Raw genomic sequence first — 26,754 nt, forward strand, 5'->3', positions numbered from 1 at the left:
GTGTGAGCGTGCGAGAGAGTAAAGAGAAGAGAGTTCGAGGATGAGATGTGTGATTTCAAGCTTTTTACAGTCCAAGTGTGTGTGTGTGTGTGTGTGAGTGCAGGGTGTTGTGTGCAGTGCACGCACGTGCACAAGCACGTTTATCGCAAGCTGTAATAACGGCCTCTGCATGCTTGCACAGAGGAAGGAAAGGCATATCATTCAGAGCCACAGCCCCCCCCCCCCCCCCCCCCCCGCCCCCGCCCCCGCCCCACCCCCCCAAACACACACACACACACACACACACACACACACACACACACACACACACACACACACACACACACACACACTTGTACACTGGCTTCTCCCTCCCTCTACCCCCCCCCCCCCCCCATGCTTCTCCCTATGCTCTCTATCAGTACCATCACCAGGGGTGTCGCACCACATTCTGGGCCCTGGGTACAAGGATTCACTGTGGGGCCCCTGTGCTTTAACAATTGAAAAATAGCAGATCTTGCTGCGAGCTTGTAGATCTGCTATTTTTGAAAGATCGTGAACATTTTTGAATATTTCAAATCCTTCTAAGGTTTTTGGTAAAAAACCTATGTTTCTATGTCAGTGGTGCTCTTTTGATGTGTATTTGGCCACGGACCCCCCATCTCAAAATATTTAGTTCCAGGGACCACCCCCCAGAAGCAAAATTTGAGTTACAAATGTTGGCTTAAAAAATACAAATATTCAAAGATTTGCACACATTTTCACGACTTTTCAAAAAATCAGATCAGATCAGATCTACAAGCTCACAGCGCGGTGTGAGCTTGTATATCTGCTATTTTTCAATAGCTAAATAGCTATAAAATAATTAAGGCCCCTCCACCTTGGGCCCTGGTAACTCAGTCCCACTCCCCCCCCGCCCCCCGTTGTGACACCCCTGACCCCATCACCAGCGCTAGGCATAAACAGAGATGGAGATAGTTTAGCCATTCTACTGCTAGCCCTCTGATCTCCAGAAGCCCCCCCCCCCCCCTTTCCCAGAATCTTTCTTCCTCAAGTGGAGCCCAATGAGAAGTCATTAAGATAGGGACTTAATGTGGCCTGTGACGAGGACATGATGGGGATGAAAACAAACCTGCTTTATCAGGATGCTCCTGAGAGAGAGATAGCAGAGAGAGAGAGACAGACACACACACGCAGAGAGGTATGGATGGGGAGTAGGGATGGGACGATATGAAACTTTCATATCACGATTATTGTGACAAAAGAAATCGCGATTTTACGATATTATCGCAATAATCAAAATCCATTATCCTGGGGCGGAACATTTGCCAAAAAATAGCAGATCTACAAGCTCACAACGCGTCGCAACAAAGGCATTTGGCAGAGAGTGAAAAAAAGGAACATATAAGTACCTTTTACCAATTCTAGAGGGTTTAAGTGGTACCGGATATGCAGCTCGGCGAATAAAAGGTGAATTGATCCCAGTGCATGACGGAGGACGATATCACGATAAATTAAATCTCCACAATACGATTATCGCGAGTGTTTTTTTATCATGGTAAACGATAATATTGCGTATCGTCCCATCCCTAGGGGAGGCGTACGATTATGTGAAATGAAGTTGAGGGAATTAATGCTGATTCGAGTACTCTCTCTTTTCCTATCTATCTATCAGTGGCGGGGCTCTGAGGATGGCTACTGTACGTCACCCAAACAACATATCACTACAACACTAGAGTACCAGTCAGCTGGGTTGATGTCATTTACTGTACATCTTCATCATGCTCCTCTGAGGATGACCCCCTACTGATTTTGGTGACCCTTTCCTATGCCAGAGCCACCACCCATAAGCCATAATTTAGTCTGTAGGGACGTTGGTCGGTTTAAACCACTTTGGTGTAGCTAGCTAGCCAGGCTTTTAGGCTCTTAGGCCGTGTCGTGTGTGTGTGTGTGTGTGTGTGTGTGTGTGTGTGTGTGTGTGTGCGTGCACCAAGATGTTTTTACCACAGTTGAAAACGCTCATCAAACGTCCAGAGTTCAAAGTCTCTGCGACCAGATAAAAATGGCCGACGTGAACCAACGCGCAGCGCAGAACACGTTCAGCACCTAGACTATAGTCACTTCATGTTTCCAGCATATCGTTTAAATACGAGGCACTACCATTTTTTCAATGGTTGTGGAACCGAGGAATGGAATTCAAAAGGAACAAAAAAAACGCCTTGGTGGACACGACACAGCCCCTTAATTTTATTTTACTTTCTCCCAGGCTGTCTCTTTCACTCTCTGTCTGTCTGTCCGTGTGCGTCTGTTGCTGCCTGCCTCATTCGGTCTGTCTTTTTAAACATTCAGAGGGGAAAGACACACTTCCTGATGCTCTCGCTGCTTTTTTTCCCTCCCTCCTTTTCCTCTCAGGAAGTTTCCGATCTGTGTGTGTGTGTGTGTGTGTGTGTGTGTGTGTGTGTGTGTGTGTGTGTGTGTGTGTGTGTGTGTGTGTGTGTGTGTGTGTGTGTGTGTGTGTGTGTGTGTGTGTGTGTGTGTGTGTGTGTGTGTGTGTGTGTGTGTGCTGGCTTAGATGAGAGGCACCCACACAAACTCATTAGGACATACACAACTTTTCCACAAACATACATACAGTGCACACAAACATACATACAGTACACACACACACACACACACACACACACACACACACACACACACACACACACACACACACACACACACACACACTACAGATAGTTGGTGACTGATAAAGTCAGACACAGACGGACACAGATGAAGGAAAAGCATGCACACTCACTCATACACGTACTCATTCTGCCTCCATAGATAAGCATGCATATGTTGACATGCACGTACATCAGAGCGATCGCTCTGGTCCCTCCTTTTCCTCTGTGTTCATTAAGGCCACTTGGTTTCTCCTCTTGTGACCTGAAAAACCCGCTGCAACCTCCACACAGTCAATGTTGTTAAAATACAAAGGCATCCCCCCCACCCCCCACCCCCCCACCCCCGGATAATAACTTAAACTTATAGGAAAGAGTAGATTGAACTCCACCAGTAAGATTCCCTAATCGGGAGATAAGCGACCGTCACGTCGCATACACAAACTTTAGAAGGCAGTCGTAGCCAATCAGCAGGGAATATGGGAAATGGGACAGATGTTGATGACATGACTTAAAGTTTAGAGATACTGTGTACCGCTTTGCGTGATTTTAGGCCAAGATTTGTAGGAACAGTGTCCAAAAATGTGTTTTAAGAATTGGCCTGATTGTGGGGCTAAATGGGACAGATCCATGTTGATGACATGACTGTAGACATACTGTGTACCGCTTTGTGGGATTTTAGGGCAAAATCTGTATATGAGCAGTGTCCAAAAATGTGTTTTGCAAGAATCGGCGCTAGAAGAGGGCCATGTGAGAAATGAGGGGTGGAGGTTGTGGTTTGGCAGCCAAGGAGTGTGTGTGGAAAGTTTGGCATGGATAGGGGCAACGCACGGTGGCGGAGATACCTGTATGAGTAGGGCAAAAGTGTGATGTGACGGACAGACTGACAGACTGACTGATCGGTGGAGGTTTTGATAGTACTCACTCTACTCCCCTGTATACTCCCCTGTATGCTGATGATGAACCGATGTTACGGGGACTTAACCCTGCAAGGCCCGAATTAATTTCTAATGGCCTAAAAAAAATAAAAAAAATAAGATGGTGTTGTAGCAGTCCTAATCACAGGAAAATGTAATGTTAAAACATTAATAATGTTTTTGTAAGGTTTTATAGCCATAAATCATAAATCATAAATCATGCTCTAATTTGCATTTTGAGGATATTTTTCACAATATTAACATATGTACATGTTCTAGACATTCTAATGATCACGAAAAACAATATTACAGGCATTTTACTTATGTTTTAGTGAGGAATAGCTTCAGTTAAAAAGTGAGATGTTGTTCGTCCAGACTCTGTAATTTCAACTTCTCTGGGAGGTGTGAATGTCAGCCCCTGTGGGGGGTATTTATGTGCAAATATCGTGGCCAATGGCATTGTAATACTAAACAATAGGATTTAATGGTGATGTTAATGAGAAAAAAGAACAGGAAAACTAATTATAACATTTTTTTTAAAATGATTTAAAAAACGTTGCCAAAAAGCAACGCTGGGCCTTGCAGGGTTAAAGCCATTGCAGAAATGATCAGTCAGTTGGCGAGCTCACCACAGAAATCTGGACACTTAACCGATCTACAAGCTCACAACGTTTTACGTTGCAGCGTGTCTTGAGCTTGTAGATTGCCCATTTTTGAAACTTTGAAGACTATTATGGACTCTTGCAAGCTATGCTTTTGTGAAACCTGTTTAAAATGTGGGCTACAGTATGTCCACTCCAAGCAGACAAGGTCCCACAGCTGGTTGGAAAATTAAATGAATGCTCTCCGTGTTAAAATCCTGGGCACCGAGTCGTCAGCGATTTTCATACTGTTAATGCATCACGCGCCCCCTCCCCCCAGTGTGTGAGGATCTGAACTGTGAGCTCTGTTCTCTGTTCTCGCTCTCTGAACTTTTGAACGTTAATTCCTGACCCATGACCCGGTATGTGTCTTCCCAGAATCATCCCGTTCCAGAGGCCGTTGAAGATCAAGGAGCTGCTCCAGAAGGTGACCGAGGCCTTTGGTCAGCAGATGGACATGTTCTACAACACTGACAAAGAGGTAACGCAACGCACACACAGCTGTTCACATTACACTGTGTTGAGCTGGTGTAATGCCACTAGGGCTGTAGATATCCATTCTTTTATTAGCCATTATTCTATTGATTTGTTGATTGATTATTTCTGTTTTATAATTGTTATATATTAACAAATCAATGTGAATAAATTCAAATGTATTCTCTTATAGCCTAAAGTGCCATTCACACTGAGCAGTGAGCACTATAACAGTATAAAGATAACTATATTGTATTGTATTTTTTATTTATTTATAGTTGGTCATCCACTTGACGATTTTTAAAACTATATTTTGATACTAGTGGTCCCTGAAATGAGAAGGTGTTTGACCTTTGAACCTGTCTGTCCTTCCCTAGTTGCTGCTGCCTCTGAAGACACAGGAGGACCTGGACCGGGCCGTGATGATGACGGGCTGCAGCACAGGGGTCAACAACCTGCTCCGAGTACTGCTGAAGACCCCCAAGAACAACCATGTGAGAGACACGCACGCGCGCACACACACACACACACACACACACACACACACACACACACACACACACACACACACACACACACACACACACACACACACACACACACACACACTTTCAGAACACACAGATTGGGCACAGTTCTGTTTAAATCGTCTCTGTCGGGCAGAAACCTCATTATGTATTACTTTTCAGGAATCAAAAATAGCAAAAGTTGCAGATCTACAAGCTTGTCGCTCCTCACGTCGCATTTGGAGCCTGTAGATCTGCTACTTTTGATGCTTTTTGGTGACGTGATGTGATCTAGCAAGGAGCTCACTTACGACAAACACAAAAACATCAGCGATAAGAGGGTTCTGCCCGACAGCAATAAAATGAACAAACCCTTTAGATAGATTCAACTGACCAATATACTTAAAGTCTATAAGACACATCAGTGTACTGTATAGAGGGTATGCACGTGACATCATCATCATACCCGGAAGTTATCCGGGAACGCCTAACTTATGGCAAAAAACTACTTTCTGGCCTTGACAGCCCATACATCCAAACAGAAAAAAATCTGATTGCATTAAACAACATTAAACAACGTTAAACTCCACTCACTTTGCCACTCGATTTACCATTCACGTCATGCATGTGCATACCCTCTATTAGAGGATTAAACTGTGTCAGTGAATGATGCACGTGAACGAGAGATGGATAGAATTTCTGTCTTTGAAATATACATTCACATTATGTTTGTGTACTCCAAAGTGTGTGTATTTGATAGGCCTGAATATGCCCATGCCCCTTCTGAGAGTAGTGTTGTTCTCAAGGATCCACAGAAGTGGAAAAAGCAGCACACCAAAATGAAAATGCAAGACAGGCTCTGATGTAGTGTTCCATTTTAATCTGAACGCTGACGCGTTTCGGCACGAAGCCTTCCGTTAGAGCAAGTTAAAAGTAGTGTTGTTGTGTTTTCAGAAATATACTGTACACAATGTGCTAAAGAAATAGAGAAACTAGAGAAATATAATATTTGAATCACATTTCTCATTTCCCCAAAGAGCTTTGTAACAATAGTATTTAGCTTATATGACAACGTGTGAGATAATAGAATTACAGTATATAGGAAGTCTGTATCTTCCCAGAGGAAGTTCTGGGCTAATTAAGAAAGCTATCCAGTTCACATCACTAGAGTTTGACATTAGTGGCCCCATTTAAGTTAATCAAAATCTTCAGAACATTAGTTATGTAACATGTCTCAGATTTGTATCTGGTCATTTGTCGCAGATGGAGATATCTGTGTTTTGATTTCATATTAGCATAATGACATATTGACTGATTCGGAACAAACAAACAAACAAACGTAACGCTGCCTGAGATCACTCATTTATTTTTAGAGTGTGTGTGGTTTCTTTTTATGACTTCACTGTAACACGGCTGTTGTCTAGCGCAGGGGTCTTCACCGTTTTCAGGCCAAGGACCCCTTAATTGAGAGAGAGATGAAGCAAGGACCCCCACAACCTATTAAACAGATTCCATATAGTTTTATCTGTGTATTTTGAATTCATGTTAATTTGTGTTTCCATATATTTAACCACTTGAACCGTCAATACTTATAAAACTTGACCTTTCACTCTGTACTTAGTCTGCTCTTTTTCCCCTCTACACCAAAGCTCTTTGCCGAAAATAGCCGATCTACAAGCGCACAACGCATCGCAGCGCGAGGCGTTGTGAGCTTGTAGATCTGCTATTTTTGGCTAAAGTTCTCCGAATATGGAGGCTAGGGTTCAAGTGGTTAATGTAAAAACTAGGGCTGGGATGCGATTAACATTTTTAATCTAATTAATTACAGGCTCTGTGATTAATTAATCGCAATTAATCGCATTTTAATCGCACATCGATAATTGACCTGAGAAGCTTTTTTTTCAAGTAAAACCCATTTTGTTGTACGAGTGAATCAATGTGTGAGTTTTTTAAATCTACATTTTGCATCCACTGGGCCAAGCAAAGCGCTCTGATCGGCTACTTCTCCCTTTGCGTTTGTTGTCTCTTCTTGTTTGGTGCATCGCTATGATCGGTACACCCGAAACTGAAGGTTCTGTTGTGCAAAAACTAAGTGCGATTAAAATGCGTAATTTTTTTTAATCGCGTACATTTTCTGTAATTAATTAATCGCAATTAATCAGTTAAAGTCCCAGCCTTAGTAAAAACACAAAGTTTTGGAGGACCCCCTGTAGTAACTCTGAGGACCCCCTAGGGGTCCCGGACCCCCTGTTGAAGACCCTTGGTCTAGCGGAATCAGTGACCCAGGCGACACCCGCTTCCTCTACTGATTGACACAGTGATGGAGGTGGACGATGATGTAACGCTGACTTACTTCCTCTCTCCCCCCCCCAAACCCCACATTGTCTTTCACTACGCTGACCCCGGGACGCCCCGTCACCCCTGCACCTCTTCCTGTTCCACTGCAGTACCTACAGGTGAACAGCAGGGACAAGCAGAGCGAGATGAGGTCGTCCCGGTCACTAGGCGATCTGAAGGGCTCTCTGCTTAAAGGCTCCGAGAGGGTGCGCAAACACTCCACAGGTGAGTCAGCGTGCTCTTTACACACGCGCGCGCGCGCGCACACACACACACACACACACACACACACACACACACACACACACACACACACACACACACACACACACACACACACACACACACACACACACACACACATCATCATAGGCAATCAGGACTCCACAAGCACTCTGTGCGCTGCTGTGTGTGTACTTTGCCGTGTGCTGCACCAATCAAAATGCCATTACAGCTCTATCACGCAGTCATTATAGTCCATTTCTACCAATGTTTTTGCCTACATGGCGTGTGAAGAGGCTCTTATGAGCCTGAAAGAGACTATAAGCAGCACAGAGCAGGGAGCTGATGCTGCTGACGTCCAAGGCTTACTGTATACTGTAAATAACCAGTGGTGGAAGAAATACTAAAAGTAAAAGTATCAATAAGCCTATTGTAGAAATAGTATGTTAGTATAAGTTCTGTATTAAAAATGTACTTCAGTAAAAGCAGAAAAGTATTGGCATCACAATGTACAAACGTTGAAAGTACTCATTATGCAGAAGGTCCCATTTCACAATTTTGTTATTGTATTAAAAATCCTTTGAAAATAGCAGGTATTAAAGCTCACAATACAAGTAACGAGTTGTGAGCTTTTGGATTGTCTATTTTCAAATTGCCAAAGTATATATTAAAGGGGAAGTGTTTAAAAAAAAAACTAAATCTACAAATGACTGTAGATCTAAAAGTAAAGTTTTCAAATTACAATATTTGCCTTTAAGTTTGGAAATACTCCAGTAAAGTAAATGTACTTAGTTACTTTATACCACTGGTAATAACCTGCCCGGGCCTCCAGGGTGACATCATACCGTGGTTATAGTTTACAGAAAGAGACGGCGGTGCCACAGTGATGAGAATGTTCATAACCCAATCTGGAACATCGCCTTCATCACCTCGTGAATTGTAAGAGAATGCAAATTCGAAGGCCAAACAAGCTGGATGCAGCTTGATGAATAGTGAAGTCAAGTATTCCACAGTACACAATAAACTGCATACTGTGTTTGCAGAGATCTGCGCTAGCAAATCTGTAGTGAGCCTTGCACTGATATACACTACATGTGTGTGTTAGATTCAGCCTACTGGAAGCCTGCTCATGGATGAGCACAATGCTGTTGTCCCTCCTGGATGTATCATGGTAACAAAGCGTGAAGGTCCGCTGTGCTGTGTGTGAAATCTCAGCCTTTTCTGTCCCATCATGCCGTGTGCAAGTGGTTTCACAGCCCCTTATCTTAGAGGAGGCCTGAAAGGTCAACGTTTTTCGGTCGTAAAGCAACCGCTGACATTATGCACAAAACACTCTTGCACACACGACAACAGTTTGAGAAGCTTGTGGATCCCCTGTACCGAGGATTGATTGATTGATTGATTGATTGAGGTATTTATTAGAAGTTTTGTATAGGAAAAGGTACAGTTTCATGACAGTACAGTTCACTGACACAAGGTCAACCAATAATGAAACTCAGGTAAGGCAAGCTTATTCCCATTGAGATCCTTCTCATTAACTCATAATAACATTGAATGACAGATGGATAGAACACAGTAGATATCTTCAGCAAAAAAGAAACACTTGTAAACAAAAGAACAAAAAAAAAAAGAAGCGGCTTCCGCCTGTAAGTGTTTTTTTTTAGGGCGGTTTTAAAGGATGTTAGGGATTGTCACTTGACGCTATTTTTTCAGGTACATGGGACTGTAATGGTTATTTATTTTACTGGCGGAACTCTATTTGTATTACGGCTCGCTCGTGCGGGGCATGCACATTTCATTTTACTTTAATGTGTGATTAATTTACTAAGGTTTATGGGTGTAGTTTTCAACTTGGCTTTAGCCTTGAATTATAGGAGCTGAAACAAAAAAGCTTGCTTTGAACAAAGTATCGTTCTCTTCTTCAATGGTGGCTGAGTCATTCATGCAGATAATATCCTGTCAGCAAAGCCAGAGTGCAGTAACTACGAACACAAATTTGTCTGAAAAATGTGTTCCGACTGGTCAGCCAAATGAGATATAGGCATACTGTATAAGTGATATTACACTGATTGTATAGATCTGTTCTTGAGGTAATTGTTTATCCCCCAATATGAAGGCTAATTTGACCTTTGGGATACACAAATAAGTCGGTGTGTCCAAAAACGTAGTTACTGCACTGCACTCTGGCTTTGTAGGGCATAGTACTTTAGCCAAAATGCATGTTGGTTACATACCGTGTATGTACTGTATATACATTTGCACACTCGCCTGTAAACCTGTTATTCGTTGCTAAGTAGCCATTTGGGTACTTGGCTCATGAATCGAGTTTCGAGGGCTGTGTAGCTTGTACGAGCGTGCGTATCCATGCGTGCGCGTGAGCCTGCCAAAAAAAACTGGCGGAACGCTTTACAGTGGCAAACAAAAATGCTTTGTGCTGTACAATAGCTGTCAGTCAGTACCAGTACAGTACCTCGTGTGTTGCTGTAGGTGTCTCGCATGCTGTCTCTGCGCTGTGTAGCGTTTTTACAAAGTGACCCGCTGTCACCCCGTCCTGCCACGGGTCACTGAGATGGGACTGAGTCGGAGTCTGCGTCGAGAGAGTGAGAGAGGGAGCGAGAGACGGAGAGAGGTGGCAGACAAGAGAGGTGACAGCACCGCGGTCGCAGTAGATGCTTGATTGGAGACGTGATGTGAGCCTGAGTGTTGATCTGTAGAGAGAGACAGCAGGATAGAGTATGGATGGATGGTAGGGATGGGACGATAAGCGATATTATCGTTTATTCTGATAAAAAAACACTCATGATAATTGTATCGTGGAGATTTCATTTATCGTGATATCGTCCTCCGTCATGCACTGGGATCAATTCACCTTTTATTTGCCGAGCTGCATATCCGGTACCACTTAAATCCGCTATAATTGGTAAAAGGTACTTATGTAGCGTGACCGCGAGGCAACAACCGGGAGGCGAACCCGGGCCGCTACTCAACAGGACGCGTACGTTAACCAGTTAGCCAAAGAGCTGAGCTCGTTGGCGAGTGGCCAACGCACTACCCCGGAGCCTACAGTCGTCCCCTCTACCTGGAAGCGCGACCACGCGCGGCGCGCGCGCCTGCCAAGAGCTAAGCTCGACTTTGAAACCGGGGGGTTCAAACGCAACCAGGGATGGAGGATCGACACCTCCTCCTACCACGACTCCGTCCAGTCTTTCACGGCACTGCCCGGTGACCGTAGGGACCACTGCCACCAATGTAGCGTGACCGCGAGGCAACAACCGAGAGGCGAACCCGGGCCGCTACTTAACAGGGCGCGTACGTTAACCAGTCAGCCAAAGAGCTGAGCTCATTGGTGAGTGGCCAACGCGCTACCCCGGAGCCTATATAATATACGTACTTGAAACAGTATTTTTTTCACACTCCATCAAATGTCTGCCAAAGTTGCGACGCGTTGTGAGCTTGTAGAACTGCTATTTTTGGCAAATGTTCCGCCCCAGGATAATGGATTTTGATTATTGTGATAATATCGTAAATCGCGATTTCTTTTGTCACAATAATCGTGAATTGAAATGTTCATATCGTCCCATCCCTAATGGATGGATGGGGGGAAGTGAGTGAGCAATAGAGCATAGAGCAAGCAGGTAAAAGAGCTGAGCCTTCAGTTTCATTTAGACGGCTCCACTCAACAGTATATACAGTATGCACATTTTACACTCACTCAAGGTTTTACAGTGCACTGTACCATCGTGTAGCTACTGTCATTGGAGCCAGCAGCCACTGTCAGACATACACCACCAGACATATACAATACTGTTGGTTCTTTGCCTGTTTCAAGGACAAATGCTCTCTCTCTCTCTCTCTCTCTCTCTCTCTCTCTCTCTCTCTCTCTCTCTCTCTCTCTCTCTCATCTCTCTCTCTCTCTCTGTGCCAGTATGAGCGTATGTCACAGTAATTGAGGTCAGAGGTGGCACCCGGTGGGGTTTGGTAAATCATCTCCTGTCGACCCACCGCCATTGAACTTGTACCCATGAATAACACCGTGAGGCCATTGTCTCCCCTCCTCCATCTCTTCATCACATTCCTCCTCTCACTGCCACCACACACACACACACACACACACACACACACACACACACACACACACACACACACACCACACACACACACACACACACGCACGCGCAAACGTGCACAAACTTCCTTAATGCTGTCCTCCTTTTGCCTGATTTATACTTAGTTGCACATTGTGTCGTATTTTTGTATTGTATAGTATTGTCGTCACCTTCTTAAAATAACGGCCAAAGTCATATTTTAGTTTTTTCTAAAACCTATGGTATTCATTGAACAAATAAAGACTTAAAAAAACATTATTACATTAAAACATATATAATATGGTGTAGTGGTCCAGGCACCTTAGGCTTCCAAGTAGCATGAAAAGAAGTGTTGATCATGGATGTTCGGCTTAGTAGCTCCACTAATGCCTTCCTCACTGTTCTTAGTCTCAATTCTCTCCCTTCTCACTGTGTGCCACCCTGTCCCACTCACCCCTCACCCCGTCCCCCACCACCTTCCTGTGCCCTCACCCCTGCCCTCCCTGTGCCCTCACCCCCCATGCAGGCTCTCTCCACACAGGGCGTACCTCGCCTCCTCCCGGCAGCGTACCAGAGGAGCAGCAGCAGATCGCCCGGCAGGGCTCCTACACCAGCATCCACAGCGAGGGAGAGTTCATCCCCGAGGTACTGGACCAGAATGTAAGCCTGCTTCCTAGAAGTGGAGGGGGGCGGGGGCAGTCCACCCCAAGAAATGACTTATTTTCTATCAATTACACCAGTGGTTCTCAACCTTTTCAGGCCGCGACCCCCAAAATAATCATATTTGAACTGGGGACCCCCCCCACCTCTGACAAGCTATATAAGAGTTGAGGCATTACATTTTAACATGGTTCAATTCATTGAAAATAGCAGATCTACATGCTCTTGTGAGCATGTAGATTTGCTATTTTCATAATTTTTGCCTCTAATATTTGACAATTTGGCCAATGTTTAATTTGTCATTTTAGAGGTTTTACAAAGTCCTTCAATTCCCACTTTAGAAATGTGCAGATACCCACTATACACTTAAACTTTATGTTGGTTTGTTTTTCGGTTGAGTGAGAAAACAATGTTGCATATCAAGTTAATCATCAGGGGACCCCCAAAATAATTTGGGGACCCCCCTGGGGGTCCAGACCCAGAGGTTGAGGACCACTGTCTTACTCAAAGAGTCTCCTACTGAGTCTCCTATTGACTGATGACCCGGTCATCAGATTATTTGCTTAGGAGAATGCAACAAAAACAAAATAAGTCCATGAATTTGAGGCTTCATATAGGGTGTGTAATTCATAGAAAATAAGTAATTTTTTTGGGTGAACTAATCCTTTAATCCCTGTATACTATGGCGAATAGCAAACTAAGCTGATCTACAAGCTCACAATGCGTAGCAATGTGTTGCATGTGTTTGCAATTTTGAAAAGGTATTGACATTTTTAGAAGAGATTCACCTACAGTATGACATGCTCAGCATAGAGATGCCAGGTTGAATGTGGTTAATATACACAGAAATGAAAATATGAGTAAAGGGAATATTATAAAATGGGGATCAGGAAATAGATAAGAGTTTAAAATCAGAACACGGCCCAAAAGTCATAAGCTTTTATTTCCCCTTGCACCTCCTTACAAACTGGCGTAGTGTCCCACGTGTCTCCATGCGTAGTGACCCTCAATATCTCTGTGTTATTACATCTGTCAGATGCTGGGGCCCTTCGGGAGTGCAGATAATTCACTGTCGAGCAGCTGTCAATCAATAGATCAAGCACTGGACAGGTGAGCCATCTTCTGTTCCCATGATGTGATGCATGTTGCAATTTGTGTCAAGGAACTACACACACACATTAAGGCAGGGGTTTTCAACAGTGGGTCCTGGACCCCTAGGTGGTCCTCAGAATTAATACAGGGGGGCCACTAAATCTTTGTGTGATAGGATCATTCTTTTAAATGAACGACTTGAACCCTCACATCCCTATTCTGAGGAGAACTTTGGCCTAAAATAGCAGATCTACAATCTCTCAACACCTGCGTTGAGAGCTTGTACTGTAGATCGTCTATTTTCGGCAAATATGTTTGTTGTAGAGGTAAAAAAAAAAGAGCAGACCAGGTACCAAGTGATACAAAGTATCGACAATTTAAGTGGTTAAATGTCTGAAAAAACACATGAATCCAACATACTGACGAGAGTGCTGTCAAACAAGTCTACGAATCTATTTGTGAAAAAGATGAAAATCTGCAATACAATTTTATACAACATGTAGAGGGGGTCCCTGTTTCATCTCTCTCTCAGCTAAGGGGTCCTTGGCCTGGAAACATTGAAGACCCCTGCACTAAGAGCTCGTAATGAAGTTTATAAACAGTGTTAAAGGCCAGTCTAGCTCCCTGACCCTCACCACTGCCTGCCGCCTCAGAGGAAATGGAATCAGGTCGCTTCGTTGTTGCCATAGCAACAGAGCCCTTATCTGGACGCCTGGATTCCACCGTTATCGCACTCCACTGAGGGAGGGAGGGAGAGAGAGTAGTAGAGAGAGAGTAGAGTGTATGCGAGAGGAGTGAGCCGTGGAAAAAAGAACGCATAACGGGTAACGGTGAAAGAGAGAGTGAGATGAGAGCGCGAGAGTGAGTATGAGGAAAAGAATGAGAGAGAGAGAGTCAGAGTCAGAGAGAGAGAGAGAGAGACAGGGCGTCACAAGGGGGGGGGGGAGTGGGACTGAGTTACTAGGCCCAACTTTAGCTATTGAAAAATGGCACAAGCTCACAGCGAGCGCGGCACTCGGTGCGCTGTGAGCTTGTAGATCTGCTATTTTTGAAAAGTCGTGAAAATGTGTGCAAATCTTTGAATATATGTATTTTTTAAGCGGACATTTGTGGCTCAAATTTTGCTTCTGGGGTCCCTGAACTAGATATTTTGAGATGGGGGTCCGTGGCCAAATACATATAATTTTGGGCGTCCTTCACATGAAAAAGTTTGATCTACAAGCTCGCAGCGCTGTGAGCTTGTATATCTGCTCTTTTTCAATAGTCTAAATGGGTTAAACCCCCTCCCCCTATGAAGAACATTCATGGGGGGGGCCTGCGTGAATTCTTGTACCCAGGGCCCGGAATTTGGTTGCGACACCCCTGGAGGGGGGGGGGGGGGAGAGAGAGAGGAGAGAGAGAGAGAGAGAGAGAGAGAGAGAGAGAGAGGAGAGAGAGAGAGAGAGAGAGAGAGAGAGAGAGAGAGAGAGAGAGAGAGAGAGAGAGAGAGAGAGAGAGAGAGAGAGAGAGAGAGAGAGAGAGAGCTCTACCTGTGCGAGGCTTATCTGGGCTGCAGAACAATGGCAGGAAGCGAGCGCATGGAACTTTTCCCCTCTGCACGGGCATGTGTGTGCCTCTTATCCTGGGTCTCGTGCCCCGCGCCGCCCCGCGGTCAGCAGAGACGTCACTCTCCGCGGGGTCGTGGGGTCGCGGGCCGGCTGCGCTACAATCAGAGCCAGCGCGGGGTGGGGGGGGGGGGCGGTGTTTGTGCGCGTGGGGTAAATGTAATGTGTTGCTCTGATGAGCCTTACGGTTCTGTCTTTAACGCTCCAATACATCCCAATACATTTCGTTCGGGTGGAACCTTGTATGTCCAAAACCGTTCGTTTTGTATTTATCATTTTAAAAATGATTTGAACTAGAGAAAATAGCCGATCTACAAGCACTTGCAGATCTGCTATTTTCACTAGTTTCGTGCGACAGTCTTGTATGGCGAGGCGGGGCTTTACTTATACACATTTGAAACTTGGAGATACGAGGTTTCTGCCCGACCGTGACGGTTTACTTTGACATTAGCATCCATTCTCGTATTCCACCATCATAAAGGCTTGATTTATACTCCCATGGTGCAAGGGTGTGGCGATGCGACGCATTGTTAGCTTTCACATACAGTACTGTACATACGTATGTGCAAATAAACCGTGACAAAAAATCCACAAAGGAGTGGGGTCCAAAGATCTGTTTTGTTTGGCAAGCGACACTACCTCGGGCTCTGATACTTCTTTGGTCCTTCTTTAGCTCGCTGACATTTGTCAACCGAGCATGTCTAGACGTGTGATATAGCTGGCTGTAAATCCTGCGGCACAAGCGGACCTTTCACACGAGAATGAAAGCATGCAATTTGCATGTTTCTCCAGGCTTTATTGTTGTTCATTGTTTGAGGCAGTGGCAAAAAAAATTAGGACATCGGCTACTCGGCAGCCTCTGCTTTATAGATAAGGGAATTGGCTGAAATAGCCACCCATATTTCACCAATTTTTTCCCCCCTTGTCATTTCAGTCCTCCATTCTCACAGAACAACCGCGACAACAATTACCTGAACCTCAACTATGAATACAAAGGTAAGACAGAAGAACAGCTGCTGCCGAGTGTCACTTATCATCTCTTAGGTGTTAAATAAACATTTCTCGTGTCCAGTAAACTATGCATAATTTGCAGTTAACTTTGTCACGGTTAATTATAAGCAAATCAACAACGCATGCTAGGCTTTTTCTCTCCTACTAATACATGCATTGTTGCTTCTTGCGTTTCTGTTGCTCACAAGGTGACATGGACACTACATCATTTCGGCTGCATATGAACGCTTGATAAAAGGCAAAACGCAACGGCGATATCCCGGGACCTCGCCGTTTTCTCTACAGAGCGTTGCCGTATGTACGGGGCCTTAGGCAAAAAAAGGTTTCAGATTCTGTTGACAGTGCTGGGTGGTATTCTTCCAGAGTTTAAATGTAGCCCGCAAAAATGCTTTCATGAGGAGCGGACGCAAAATGAACTGCAATTAGTGTATGTTTATTTAATGGGGATGACAAGTGTACTGTAACAATGTTACAGGGTGTTAAAGAGTTGAAATGCTGCACTTTTAGAGATAAATAGTCTGATTCTAAGCAAAAAGAGTGAACATTTAATGCAACGAGACAGGGTCTAATAACGTCATGGATTCCCTGTCGCGGCTTCCCTTCTTGCTTCATTTTCGGGGGGTTCCCAATCACATCCCCACTCTCTCCTGAGACCCTCTAATCCCCCCCCCCCCCCCCCCCCCCTTCCCCTGTCCCCTCCCTCATCCCCGGCCCCTCACACTGTAAAGGTCCATTTTAAAATCAACACTCCACACTGGCCCTGTGCGTCATCCTCTCTTGGAGAACACGTATCAAATGGGGCCACGCTTAATCCCAGTGGACAGAAAGACTACAGTCTGGGAGCAGAGAGACCACAGCTAGCGTTCTCTCCCAATCTGTCCTCATTGTTTTGTCTCTCTCTTAACAGCAATTTCCAACCTGTGGGCCTGGGGCCCACTGGTGGCCGTTGTCATGATATTGCAAGCGGGCCCTAAAATAATTGGCAAAACACTACGATGTTATTGATAATATAGCATTAATATAACAAATATATACCAAAAAAAGAACCACTTGTAAACCATAACCACTTAAACCCCAGCATGCCTACTCTGGGAAGCCTTGTAAACCAGCCAGACTCTGGGGGGAACATTCGCAAAAAAACAGCAGATCTACAAGCTGAGCTTTCCTCAAAGGAGTGGGGTCCAAAGATTGCTTTAAGATCTACAAACTGATCTTGTAGATCTGCTATTTTTGGCAAAGACATTTGGTGTAGATTGAAAAAAAAGTACAGTTGTATCTCAGGTCCTTTTTTTTCTCCGATATTCGGCCCGAAAAACGCAGCAGTGTGCAACCACCTTTAGTCCCTATGTTTTAAACCCTTTTGAGTTTTCCTTGTCAGATTGTATCATGTTATCCTGTGTGTCATGATGTGCGCTTACCCGCCTGATCTTGAATAGTTTTCATGAATTCAAACCCTACTCCAGCCAATATTATATGTCTCGTGGCCTATTTTATGGCCAAGGAGTAATCTTTACTGAAAACGAATGGTTGGAATGGATTCAGCAGCCCCAAAATACCCTAATTACACACCTCATACGCTCATATTGGACATTTTTTTATTTTTTCCCCCTTTAATCCCAGGCCCTCGGGATACCCCCAACTTTGATTGGCTCCCACAAAGTTTCCGAAGGGAGTTGTGATTGAGAAAGTTCAGAGGTGATAGTTGACACCTTTATGAACACATTTGTGAAGAAAGATATTGATTTTGATTTAGTTCCCAGATTGGTTTAACTTTCGGCTAACTTGTCTTTACCTAACTAAGAGCAAGGAGAGGCCATGCAGCCCATTGTGAAGGTAAAGTCGGGAGGTGTATGTTAGGGATGCCACCGACTAGTCCATCTTCGACTCGTCGTTAGTCTCCAAAAATCGATTTAATATTTCAAAAAACCAATGGCCTAGAAGAAGACATCATCCAGTCTCGTGCTGGTGCACGTTTTTCTGGATTCACACATATTGGACCTTGTGGGGATTTCAATCAATCACTCACGCGCACGCACACTCTCTCTCTCCTCCCTCATGTAAAGCTGTGTGTGTGTGTGTGTGTGTGTGTGTGTGTGTGTGTGTGTGTGTGTGTGTGTGTGTGTGTGTGTGTGTGTGTGTGTGTGTGTGTGTGTGTGTGTGTGTGTGTGTGTGTGTGTGTGTGTGTGTGTGTGTGTGTGTGTGTGTGTGTGTGTGGCTTCCTTCTCGAGGGCCTACAGTATTTGTTTACCATTCCCTGTGAGTAGATTTTTCCTCTCCATCCCGCGCTGCCAAAAACACAAAAAATAACCCCTGTCTCCCTGGGATACGGCCGCAAAAACACTGCGAGGGGAGGCAGTCATCTGACAGAACAGCTGCTTTCAATTGCAAGTGGCTCCACACAGCTCGCTCTCCCATTTAGCGAGTGTGTGTGTGTGCACGCACGCGTGTGTGTGCTGCGTGTCGGCCCTCGTCTGCGTCAGCAGGGCTCTCCACCTGCCTTTGGTTACTGTTCCACTGGGTCCACACGTGGCTCAGGCTTGTGCTGCTCGCTCACACATGCGTCTCTCAATCGTCTAATAGCCGCCTTCCGCTGCTTTCGCGCTCTGAAGTCATTTTGTGACGTGACGTAGATGGATGGAAGTGAAAACGAGTCGAGGTTCCGTGTCTCTTGTGGGGTTGACACGCTTTTCTAAACACACACACACACACACACACACACACACACACACACACACACACACACACACACACACATACAGCACTTTGGTGGTTTGGTGGTGTTTCTGTTGGGTGTTCATGCACGCCTAAAACAACCAGGTCTCCAGGGAAGAGGGAACCGTTGTTTTTATTTCTCTACATTTAAATGAACATGAGATGAGTTATCTTGCAAGAGTCTCCCATTTAATGGCAGACAATAGCATGTTCTATACACCCCCAGTTGACAGCTCATCATGCCTCACTGCTTCCCCCTACAGGTCGACATGCGAAAGGAGGGACTTTCCCTCGCCAGTTCCAGTTGCCGAATCGTTGCAAGGATTATGGTGATGGTAAGAGATCATTGTACAGAATACACACAATGTGATGCTGCTGTGCCCGTATGTTTGACCCCCATCAGAAGGTATTTGCGCCATATAAAATCTGTGAGCGTGTAGATCGGCTATTTTCAAGTAATTTATGTATGTGTAGAGTTAAAGCCGTTCAATCATTTTGCTGGGGACCCTCTTGGAACCCCCTCAAGGACCCCTGGGGTACCTGCTAGAACATAAACATCCATAATCCTGGGGCGGATTAGCCAAAGAATAGCAGATCGACAAGTTGCGTTGTGAGCTTATAGATCTGCTATTTGGTCGAGAGTGGGGAAAAAAAGAACCTTATTATAAAATTACCTTATTTCCAGGTCCGTTTGACCAATTATAGAGGGTTTAAATGGTACTGGATATGCAGCTCAGCAAATAAAAGGTGAATTGATCCCATTGCATGACGAAATTCACGATAAATTTGAATCTCCACGATACGATTATTGTTTTTACCTCGATAAACGATAATAACGATTATTGCTCCATTCGACGCCGGGATTCTCAACTCCCTCAGGCCGTCTTCAACGTGTGCGACGATTTTGACGTCAGTCGGTCGGAGGGTTCTAGAGATACGTGAAGAAGTCAGGCGGACATACATACAGGGTTTTCATGCATTTTTTGAGGCATTTTTTTTTGAAGTGGTGAAATGAACAGGTTTTTCCTGTCCCGTACGTGCAAAATATCAGTCCAGAATGAATAGGCTTTTTCAAAAAGCAAAATGTGTGTCCCATGTCCATATATGGTCATTTCAGTTCAGAATGAATAGGCTTTATCTGTCCTGTATGTCCAGAATATGTGTGCGGTGTCCCTCCCGGTCAGATGAATGGATACTTTGAGGATTGGTCAAGCTTCACATGATAATTTGGCCTTCAGGTTTTATCTGTCTTGTACATGCAATAGGTCTCACCTATTGCAGCAATGACAAATAGCCGCATAAGAGCAAAAGCAAAGGCACAATAAGAATATACAGATGCTAACAGAATGGTAAAAAGGAGCATTAAGGCAGACAAGAGTAAATACATTGAAAATCTAGCAGAAGTTGAAAAATTTAGTAGGCCACAAAGATAACAGAAACTGAAATAATTATAGAGGGATGCAGTTGACAAACAACTAAGAGACCAGGAAGCAGGACTTTTTATATATTTTTGAAGCGGTGAAAACCGCTTCCTATGAGTGGCTTATATGACGCGCCCATATATGGTGATTTTAGTCCAGAATGAACAGGCTTTTTCAAAAACAGAATGTCCGTTTAATTACCATATATGGTGATCTCAGTCCAGAATGAACAGGGTTTTTCAAAAACACAATGTATGTCACCTCATGTCCATATATGGTCACTCCAGGCCAGAATGAACAGGTTTTTCCTGTCCCGTACGTGCAAAATATCAGTCCAGAATGAATAGGCTTTTTCAAAAAGCAAAATGTGTGTCCCATGTCCATATATGGTCATTTCAGTTCAGAATGAATAGGCTTTATCTGTCCTGTACGTCCAGAATATGTGTGCGTCATACCGGCTCTCCAGACAATTCTATACTAAGATTCACCGCTTCACTTCGAACCGAGGTTTGATTTTTTTTTTAATCTTTTGGAACTCCAGAAATGTATTAGGCATGATCGCGATCGCGAAATTGCATGTGTAACCCCCATACCAACCCATTCTTTCAAACATGGCAGCCATGTTTGTTTACATCTGAAGAAAACATAATGGCTGCTAAATCATGAATGCCTGAACGGATTTCCAAGCGGATTTTTTTGTTTGAAAGCTGTGAACAGTGTGCACACACGTGGCGCATCATCTAGGCATGGGCGTGCACGATCCGTGCACTATAAATTACATGGAAGTCTATGGAGACCATGGCATCGGGGACCATTGAAGAGAAAAAATCATTGCAACATAAGTGTTAACATTCTCTACCATACAGACTGGGCAAAAATAACACTGTATTCTTCACACACACAAAAAGACACATAGTAGAGCTTTTAAGTGTTGGCTTGCCGTCCTGCATGGGCAGGCAGCTGCCTGCTAGGAGTTGCTTACTCAGAGGCTAACCTTGGCTAGCAGTGATTTACGTTTCCCCTGCGAAGCACTGAGCCTTGTATAAAAACACAGCGCGCTCGCAGCTTCCTGTCTGACAGGAAGTGGAGCGGGAGCGGAGAGAAGCACTCTGCTGTTGCTGGCCTTTGGTCTTGGCCAGTGGTGGATAGTAACTGACGCACATTTACTCAAGTACTGTACTTAAGTACAACTTTTAGGTACTTTTTTTTTACTTTACTTTCCATTTTTCAATGCTTTATACTCTATCTCAGAGGCAAGCATTGTACTTTCTATTCCACTACAATGATTTGACAGCTTCAGTTACTAGTTACTTTGCAGATTTAGATTATTAGCCTATTGCAAAACACTCTTGTATACTTTGTCTATTTGAAAATAGACAATCTACAAGCTCATGGAATGTGTTTATTTTCAAAAAGGTTTGACATATTTTTGAGAAATGTCTGTACTTTTACTTGTATGTGCCAATACTTGTGTACTTTTACTCAAGTAAAAATTTGAATACAGGCCTTTTACTTGTATTTGTTGTGTTGTACATGTAGAATTTCTGCTTCTACTTCTGTTCCGAGTACTTCTTCCACCACTGGTCTTGGCCCCTCTGAACAAAGACCTGCGTAATATGTTTATGTATCATAATGTATGTCAACTGGTATAAAATATGTGCCCTGTAAAAAAAGAAAATAACATGCCGTGGCCGGCGTGTAGTTTATAAAGTGTGTGTCTGTGTGGCTGTGTGTGGGTGGGCTTGTGATTACATGGAATGAGTGTTTTGAGGGAGTGCCTGTCTGTGACTATCACATTTATACATTTGTACCGTAGATCAGTGATACTCAAGCACTTTCATGTCAAGGAACCCCCAAAGATTGGCAAGATTTGCCAAAAAGTGAAAAAGGGGGCTTACGTGCTTAAAGGGATATAGTTTACCCCTAAATGACTTTTTTTCTTTCAATTACTCACCCCATGGAGACTTGAATTCCTAAGCTAATAATTTGACGAAAAGAATAAAGACCCTAATTTATCCGGTAGGAGACACAAAGAATCTCCTTTGTGTCTCCATAGGGAACTGCTGTCAGATATACAAGCTCACAGTGCGGCTGTGAGCTTGTAGATCTGCTATTTTTGAAAAATCGTGAACATTTGTTCAAGTCTTTGAATATTTCAAATCCTTCTAAGGTTTTTGAAAAATCTATGTTTCTATGTCAGTGGCGCTCAAACCTTTTCATGTGAAGGACCCCCAAAATGATATGTATTTGGCCACGGACCTTTGCTTAAAAAATCAAATCTTTGAATTAAATGTATTCAAAGATTTGCACACATTTTCACGACTTTTCAAAAATAGCAGATCTACAAGCTCACAGCGCGGCACTTGTAGATCTGCTATTTTTCAATAGCTTAAGTATAAATTTTTTCCAGGCCCCTCCACCTTGGGCCCTATAACCCAGTCCCACTTCCCCCCCTTGTGACGCCCCTTTCATGGTGTTCCCTCAGGCCGGAGGACCTTCCCACGGAGCTTCATGCCCCAGGAGAACCTGTTCCAGCTGGTTCCCTCCAGCCGCACGCGCAGCTACAACGGAGACAGCACTCTGCAGTACAGTGACCTGCGCTCGCTGGGCCGCCAAGCCGACAAGAGCTGCCCGCGCTCCGCCGCCAAATGTGAGTGGTGTGGTGACCTTTTGACGCATGAAGCTGTTGATGGACGGAGAGTCATTCGAATGCATGTCCATCCCCAACTCTGTGCCTTCCTTTCCTTTTTTATTTTTTTATTTGTTTTGTATGCTGGTTGTGTCTTGTATTTTATCAGTTAAGTCACTGTTTCCCAAACAGTGGTTCGGAACCCATTGGTGGGTCACAGACCAATTTTTATGGGTCACGAGTCACAAGTATACATCTAATTTTCTTTTCCTACAGTAAATATATATATATATATATATATATATATATATATATATAATGTTATACTTCTTAAAAAGATTACTGTAAAGTAGATTAAATTACTGATCTACAAGCTCACCACATGTCGTGAGCTTGTAGATCGTCTATTTTTGCTACTCACCATCGACCATCTCAAATGTAATAATTGCAACGCAGGCATACGTGCTGTCCCACACTCTACTGAATCTACGGCTCATGTTTGCCAGAAATCAACTGTGTTATGAAATTCAGCACCTCTCAGTCACTCTGTCTGATTGCGGTCGACATGTCGGACGCCTGCGTCCGTCTCTCTCTTTCTCTCCCTCCCACACACAACACTTCCCGCCATCGGTAACCTCTGATAATCCCGCCACAACGTCTCATGGATGCCTTTGGCATAAGTGGATGAGAGTTGCTTCATGTGGAGAGACCTTTTTATGGTTTTGACAAGTCGTCGCTGAGGTCTGCAGTCTACGCCGAACACATTTTGAATCAGTTGTTTGGGGTTTTCCCAATCCTTAATAATGTCATCCGAGAGGGCCCTGTGGTGGGATTACAAATGACCCTGTGGTGGATTTTGACGTCTTGTCTCGGCGAAGTTTACTGCGTGAGTTTTAGAGTCGGGTTGTCGACGCCTGCCTCTGGGTTTTAGTGTTCGTCTTAACCAGTATATATCCGGGGGTTTTTCTCTTGACTCTGTGGATTCGGTAACAGAATGAATTAGTGGTCGAGTTGTCAGCGTCTGGTGTTGTGTTACTTACAGCTCCACGGGCGCCGGTGAACTGGCGACAGGGAAAGCTGCTGGGGCGAGGGGCGTTTGGGGAGGTCTACCTCTGCTACGACGCTGACACAGGCCGCGAGCTGGCCGCCAAACAGGTGCCCTTTGATCCCGACTGTCAAGACACCAGCAAGGTGAGAGAGAGAAAGCGTGTCTACATCCTACATCTGTTTGCAATATTGTACCTGCTACTACTATTATCTTCATCAAACCTTGTATCTCCAAGTATCAAATTTGATGTTTTTTCGTAAATTAAAACCCTACTTCATCACACAAAAGTGTCTCACAAAAGTAGTGAAAATAGCAGATCTACAAGTGTGCTTGTAGATCAGCTATTTTCACTATTTTAAATCGAAGGGTTTGGGCATACAAGGTTTTCACCCAACAACTACTACGTATATGTGGTGGTGTAGAATTTAGCAGAAGGTGAATTATGAATGTGCTGTACGTCTCTCTGCCTTTCCCAAATATCTCACTCCAACCCTTCTTTCTCTTACTTTATGTCTGTGTGTTTATATCTTTGTCTACTCTCTATCTTTCTGTCTCTCTCTCTTTCTCCGCCCCCTCTCTCTCTCTTTCTGTCTGTCTGTCGGTCTGTCTACTCTCTCTCTCTCCAGGAGGTGAATGCTCTGGAGTGTGAGATACAGCTCTTGAAGAACCTCCATCACGAGCGAATCGTCCAGTACTACGGCTGTCTGCGAGACCTGGAACAAAAGAAGCTCACCATCTTTGTGGAGTTTATGCCCGGGGTGCGTAACACTGGGCAGGGCACACTGTTGTTTTATGAAATAAATATTGAAGTCGTTTTATGACTCTCTCTGCATTACCATGCCACAGAGTTTGTGTTTCGTATTAAATGTTGTTCCCTGGTGATTGAAGGAGTGCTGTAGAGTTTGTATAACCCTTGCAAGAAGAGGTACTCGTACAAAGTACAATCCCACCACATCTGCGAAGGATAAATGTTGAAATGTCCCCAGCTCTCTCAACAAACATGCCCTCAGTCGTTGAAGTCAGCACAACAGCTCAGTTTATGAGGTCATTTTCTTAAACAAGCGCCTTTAACGAGACGCTGTCGCCCGCGGCCCCCTGTCACCGGTCCCGTTTTCCCGTTTTCTTTTCCTTTTTTGTATCGGCACAGCATTAAGTGTCTTAGTCACACATTGTCTGGAAATTGGAAATGTTTATATTTCGCCACAGTTTGCTGGCAGAGGGGAGCGGGGGTGGACAGGGTTCCTCTCAGCCAAGTCTGGTTGTATATTCGCTGTGTGGGCCGCTTGAAGCCCAGGGCCTGGCCCTAACGCTGCGGCCACACGATAAGCAACGGACAGACCGTGGGGGGGAAGTGGGGGGGTGCCGACAGTCCCTAAAAGAGCTGTGAAGTAAATTAATTGAACCATCTTTGCGGCCGAGAGCTGAAAAGTGTGGAGCGAGATACGAGCGATACGGACGACGACAGGCCTTTTCTTTTGTTTTCACGGCCCAGGGCCCAAAAGTGCGTCACAGGTGTTACTGGATCACAGGTCTCTGCTCGGGCAAGTTTCCCCGCAAGGAGAGGAAAACAGGAAGTCAAGGGAAATACGGTCTGTTGAAGGCACTCACAGGCTCAAAACCTGGACTTTGGGTCGAGGCATGGTCGAGGGTATTCTTAAGTATGTTGTTTTGTAGTTAAAACTTGGCTCAAAAGCCGCTCAAAAACTGAACAAAACAAAAACATCCCGTTTGCAAATTGTCAGTGTTGCTGATGTCCGAGCATGCGATGCTCGAACAAAACACCAAAATGTCCCTGGAAAATCTTGCAAACTGGGATTTTAATTCCTGTAAACATCTCACCCCCGAGCCTCAAAAGCAAGACAGCAAGTCCTCTACAATAGAGCTGTCACCATGTAAATTAACACAAAGATGTGGAAATGTACAAAATAAATGTACTTTTCCATCTTGTTTGACTCCCCATCTAACCTCTTCTTTCTCACACTTTTTATCTGTGCATCTTTCTCTCCCAGGGCTCTATAAAGGACCAGCTAAAGGCCTACGGAGCGCTGACAGAGAAGGTGACGAGGAGATACACCAGACAAATCCTCCAGGGAGTCTTCTATCTGCACAGCAACATGATTGTCCACAGAGACATCAAAGGTAAGTCAAAAACCTGTTTCAAAACCACAGTGAGGATGAAATGATTGGGTTTCACATGCGGTTTGGAACCATGGCCGGAGGGTGTGCCCCGTGCAGCACACCCACACATGGTCGAGGTAAATGGACTATAAAGCTTCTATACTGTAGGGTTACTATAGACTTGCGTGACAATATACTGTAGTATTAGTATGAGCTACAATTGTGTGGTTGGCATGCTGGAGGAGAGAGGTTGGGTACAGCAGTGGCTCAGGTGGTAGAGTTGCCGCTCAGGAATCGGAAGGTTCTCGGTTTGATCCCCACCCCAGCTCCCCCTGGGCTAGTGTCGAAGTGTCCTTGAGCAAGACACTGATCACCCTGGTTGGTGCCTTGCATGGTTTCCTCCGCCGTGTTGGTGTGTGAATGTGTGTGTGTGTGCACGTGTGTGCGCGTGTGTGTGTGTGTGCGTGTGTGTGTAAGCGAATAGTATACATTTACCATTTTACAAAGGCGCGCAAACCAGTGGTCCAACTTGATCCATGCCTTTCGTGACCCCAAGCTAATGTAGTATTTAACTGGTGAGAAAGAATTCACTGGAGCAGCTTGGACGGTTCAATGTCTTTTATTAGGTGCAA

General features: G+C 44.5%; 1 protein-coding gene across 5 annotated transcripts in view; it reads left to right on the forward strand.

Annotated features, from left to right (window-relative positions):
* map3k22 (mitogen-activated protein kinase kinase kinase 22) overlaps positions 1–26,754 on the forward strand; it is an 80,041-nt gene that overhangs the window by 46,739 nt on the left and 6,548 nt on the right. For 4 of the 5 annotated variants that reach the window (XM_080752150.1, XM_080752152.1, XM_080752154.1 and 1 more), the window contains 11 exons: positions 4,582–4,684; positions 5,055–5,171; positions 7,631–7,745; positions 12,354–12,487; positions 13,524–13,597; positions 16,118–16,179; positions 19,170–19,241; positions 22,813–22,977; positions 23,999–24,147; positions 24,631–24,762; positions 26,014–26,143. In XM_080752150.1, coding sequence (XP_080608276.1) covers positions 4,582–4,684; positions 5,055–5,171; positions 7,631–7,745; positions 12,354–12,487; positions 13,524–13,597; positions 16,118–16,179; positions 19,170–19,241; positions 22,813–22,977; positions 23,999–24,147; positions 24,631–24,762; positions 26,014–26,143 — 1,253 coding nt within the window. The remainder of the gene's footprint in view (positions 1–4,581; positions 4,685–5,054; positions 5,172–7,630; positions 7,746–12,353; positions 12,488–13,523; positions 13,598–16,117; positions 16,180–19,169; positions 19,242–22,812; positions 22,978–23,998; positions 24,148–24,630; positions 24,763–26,013; positions 26,144–26,754) is intronic. The other variant, XM_080752151.1, reaches the window with a different exon arrangement.

Source organism: Nannobrachium achirus (genome assembly GCF_963921795.1).
Source record: "Nannobrachium achirus genome assembly, chromosome: 21".
In the NCBI taxonomy this organism is placed as follows: Eukaryota; Metazoa; Chordata; class Actinopteri; order Myctophiformes; family Myctophidae; genus Nannobrachium; species Nannobrachium achirus.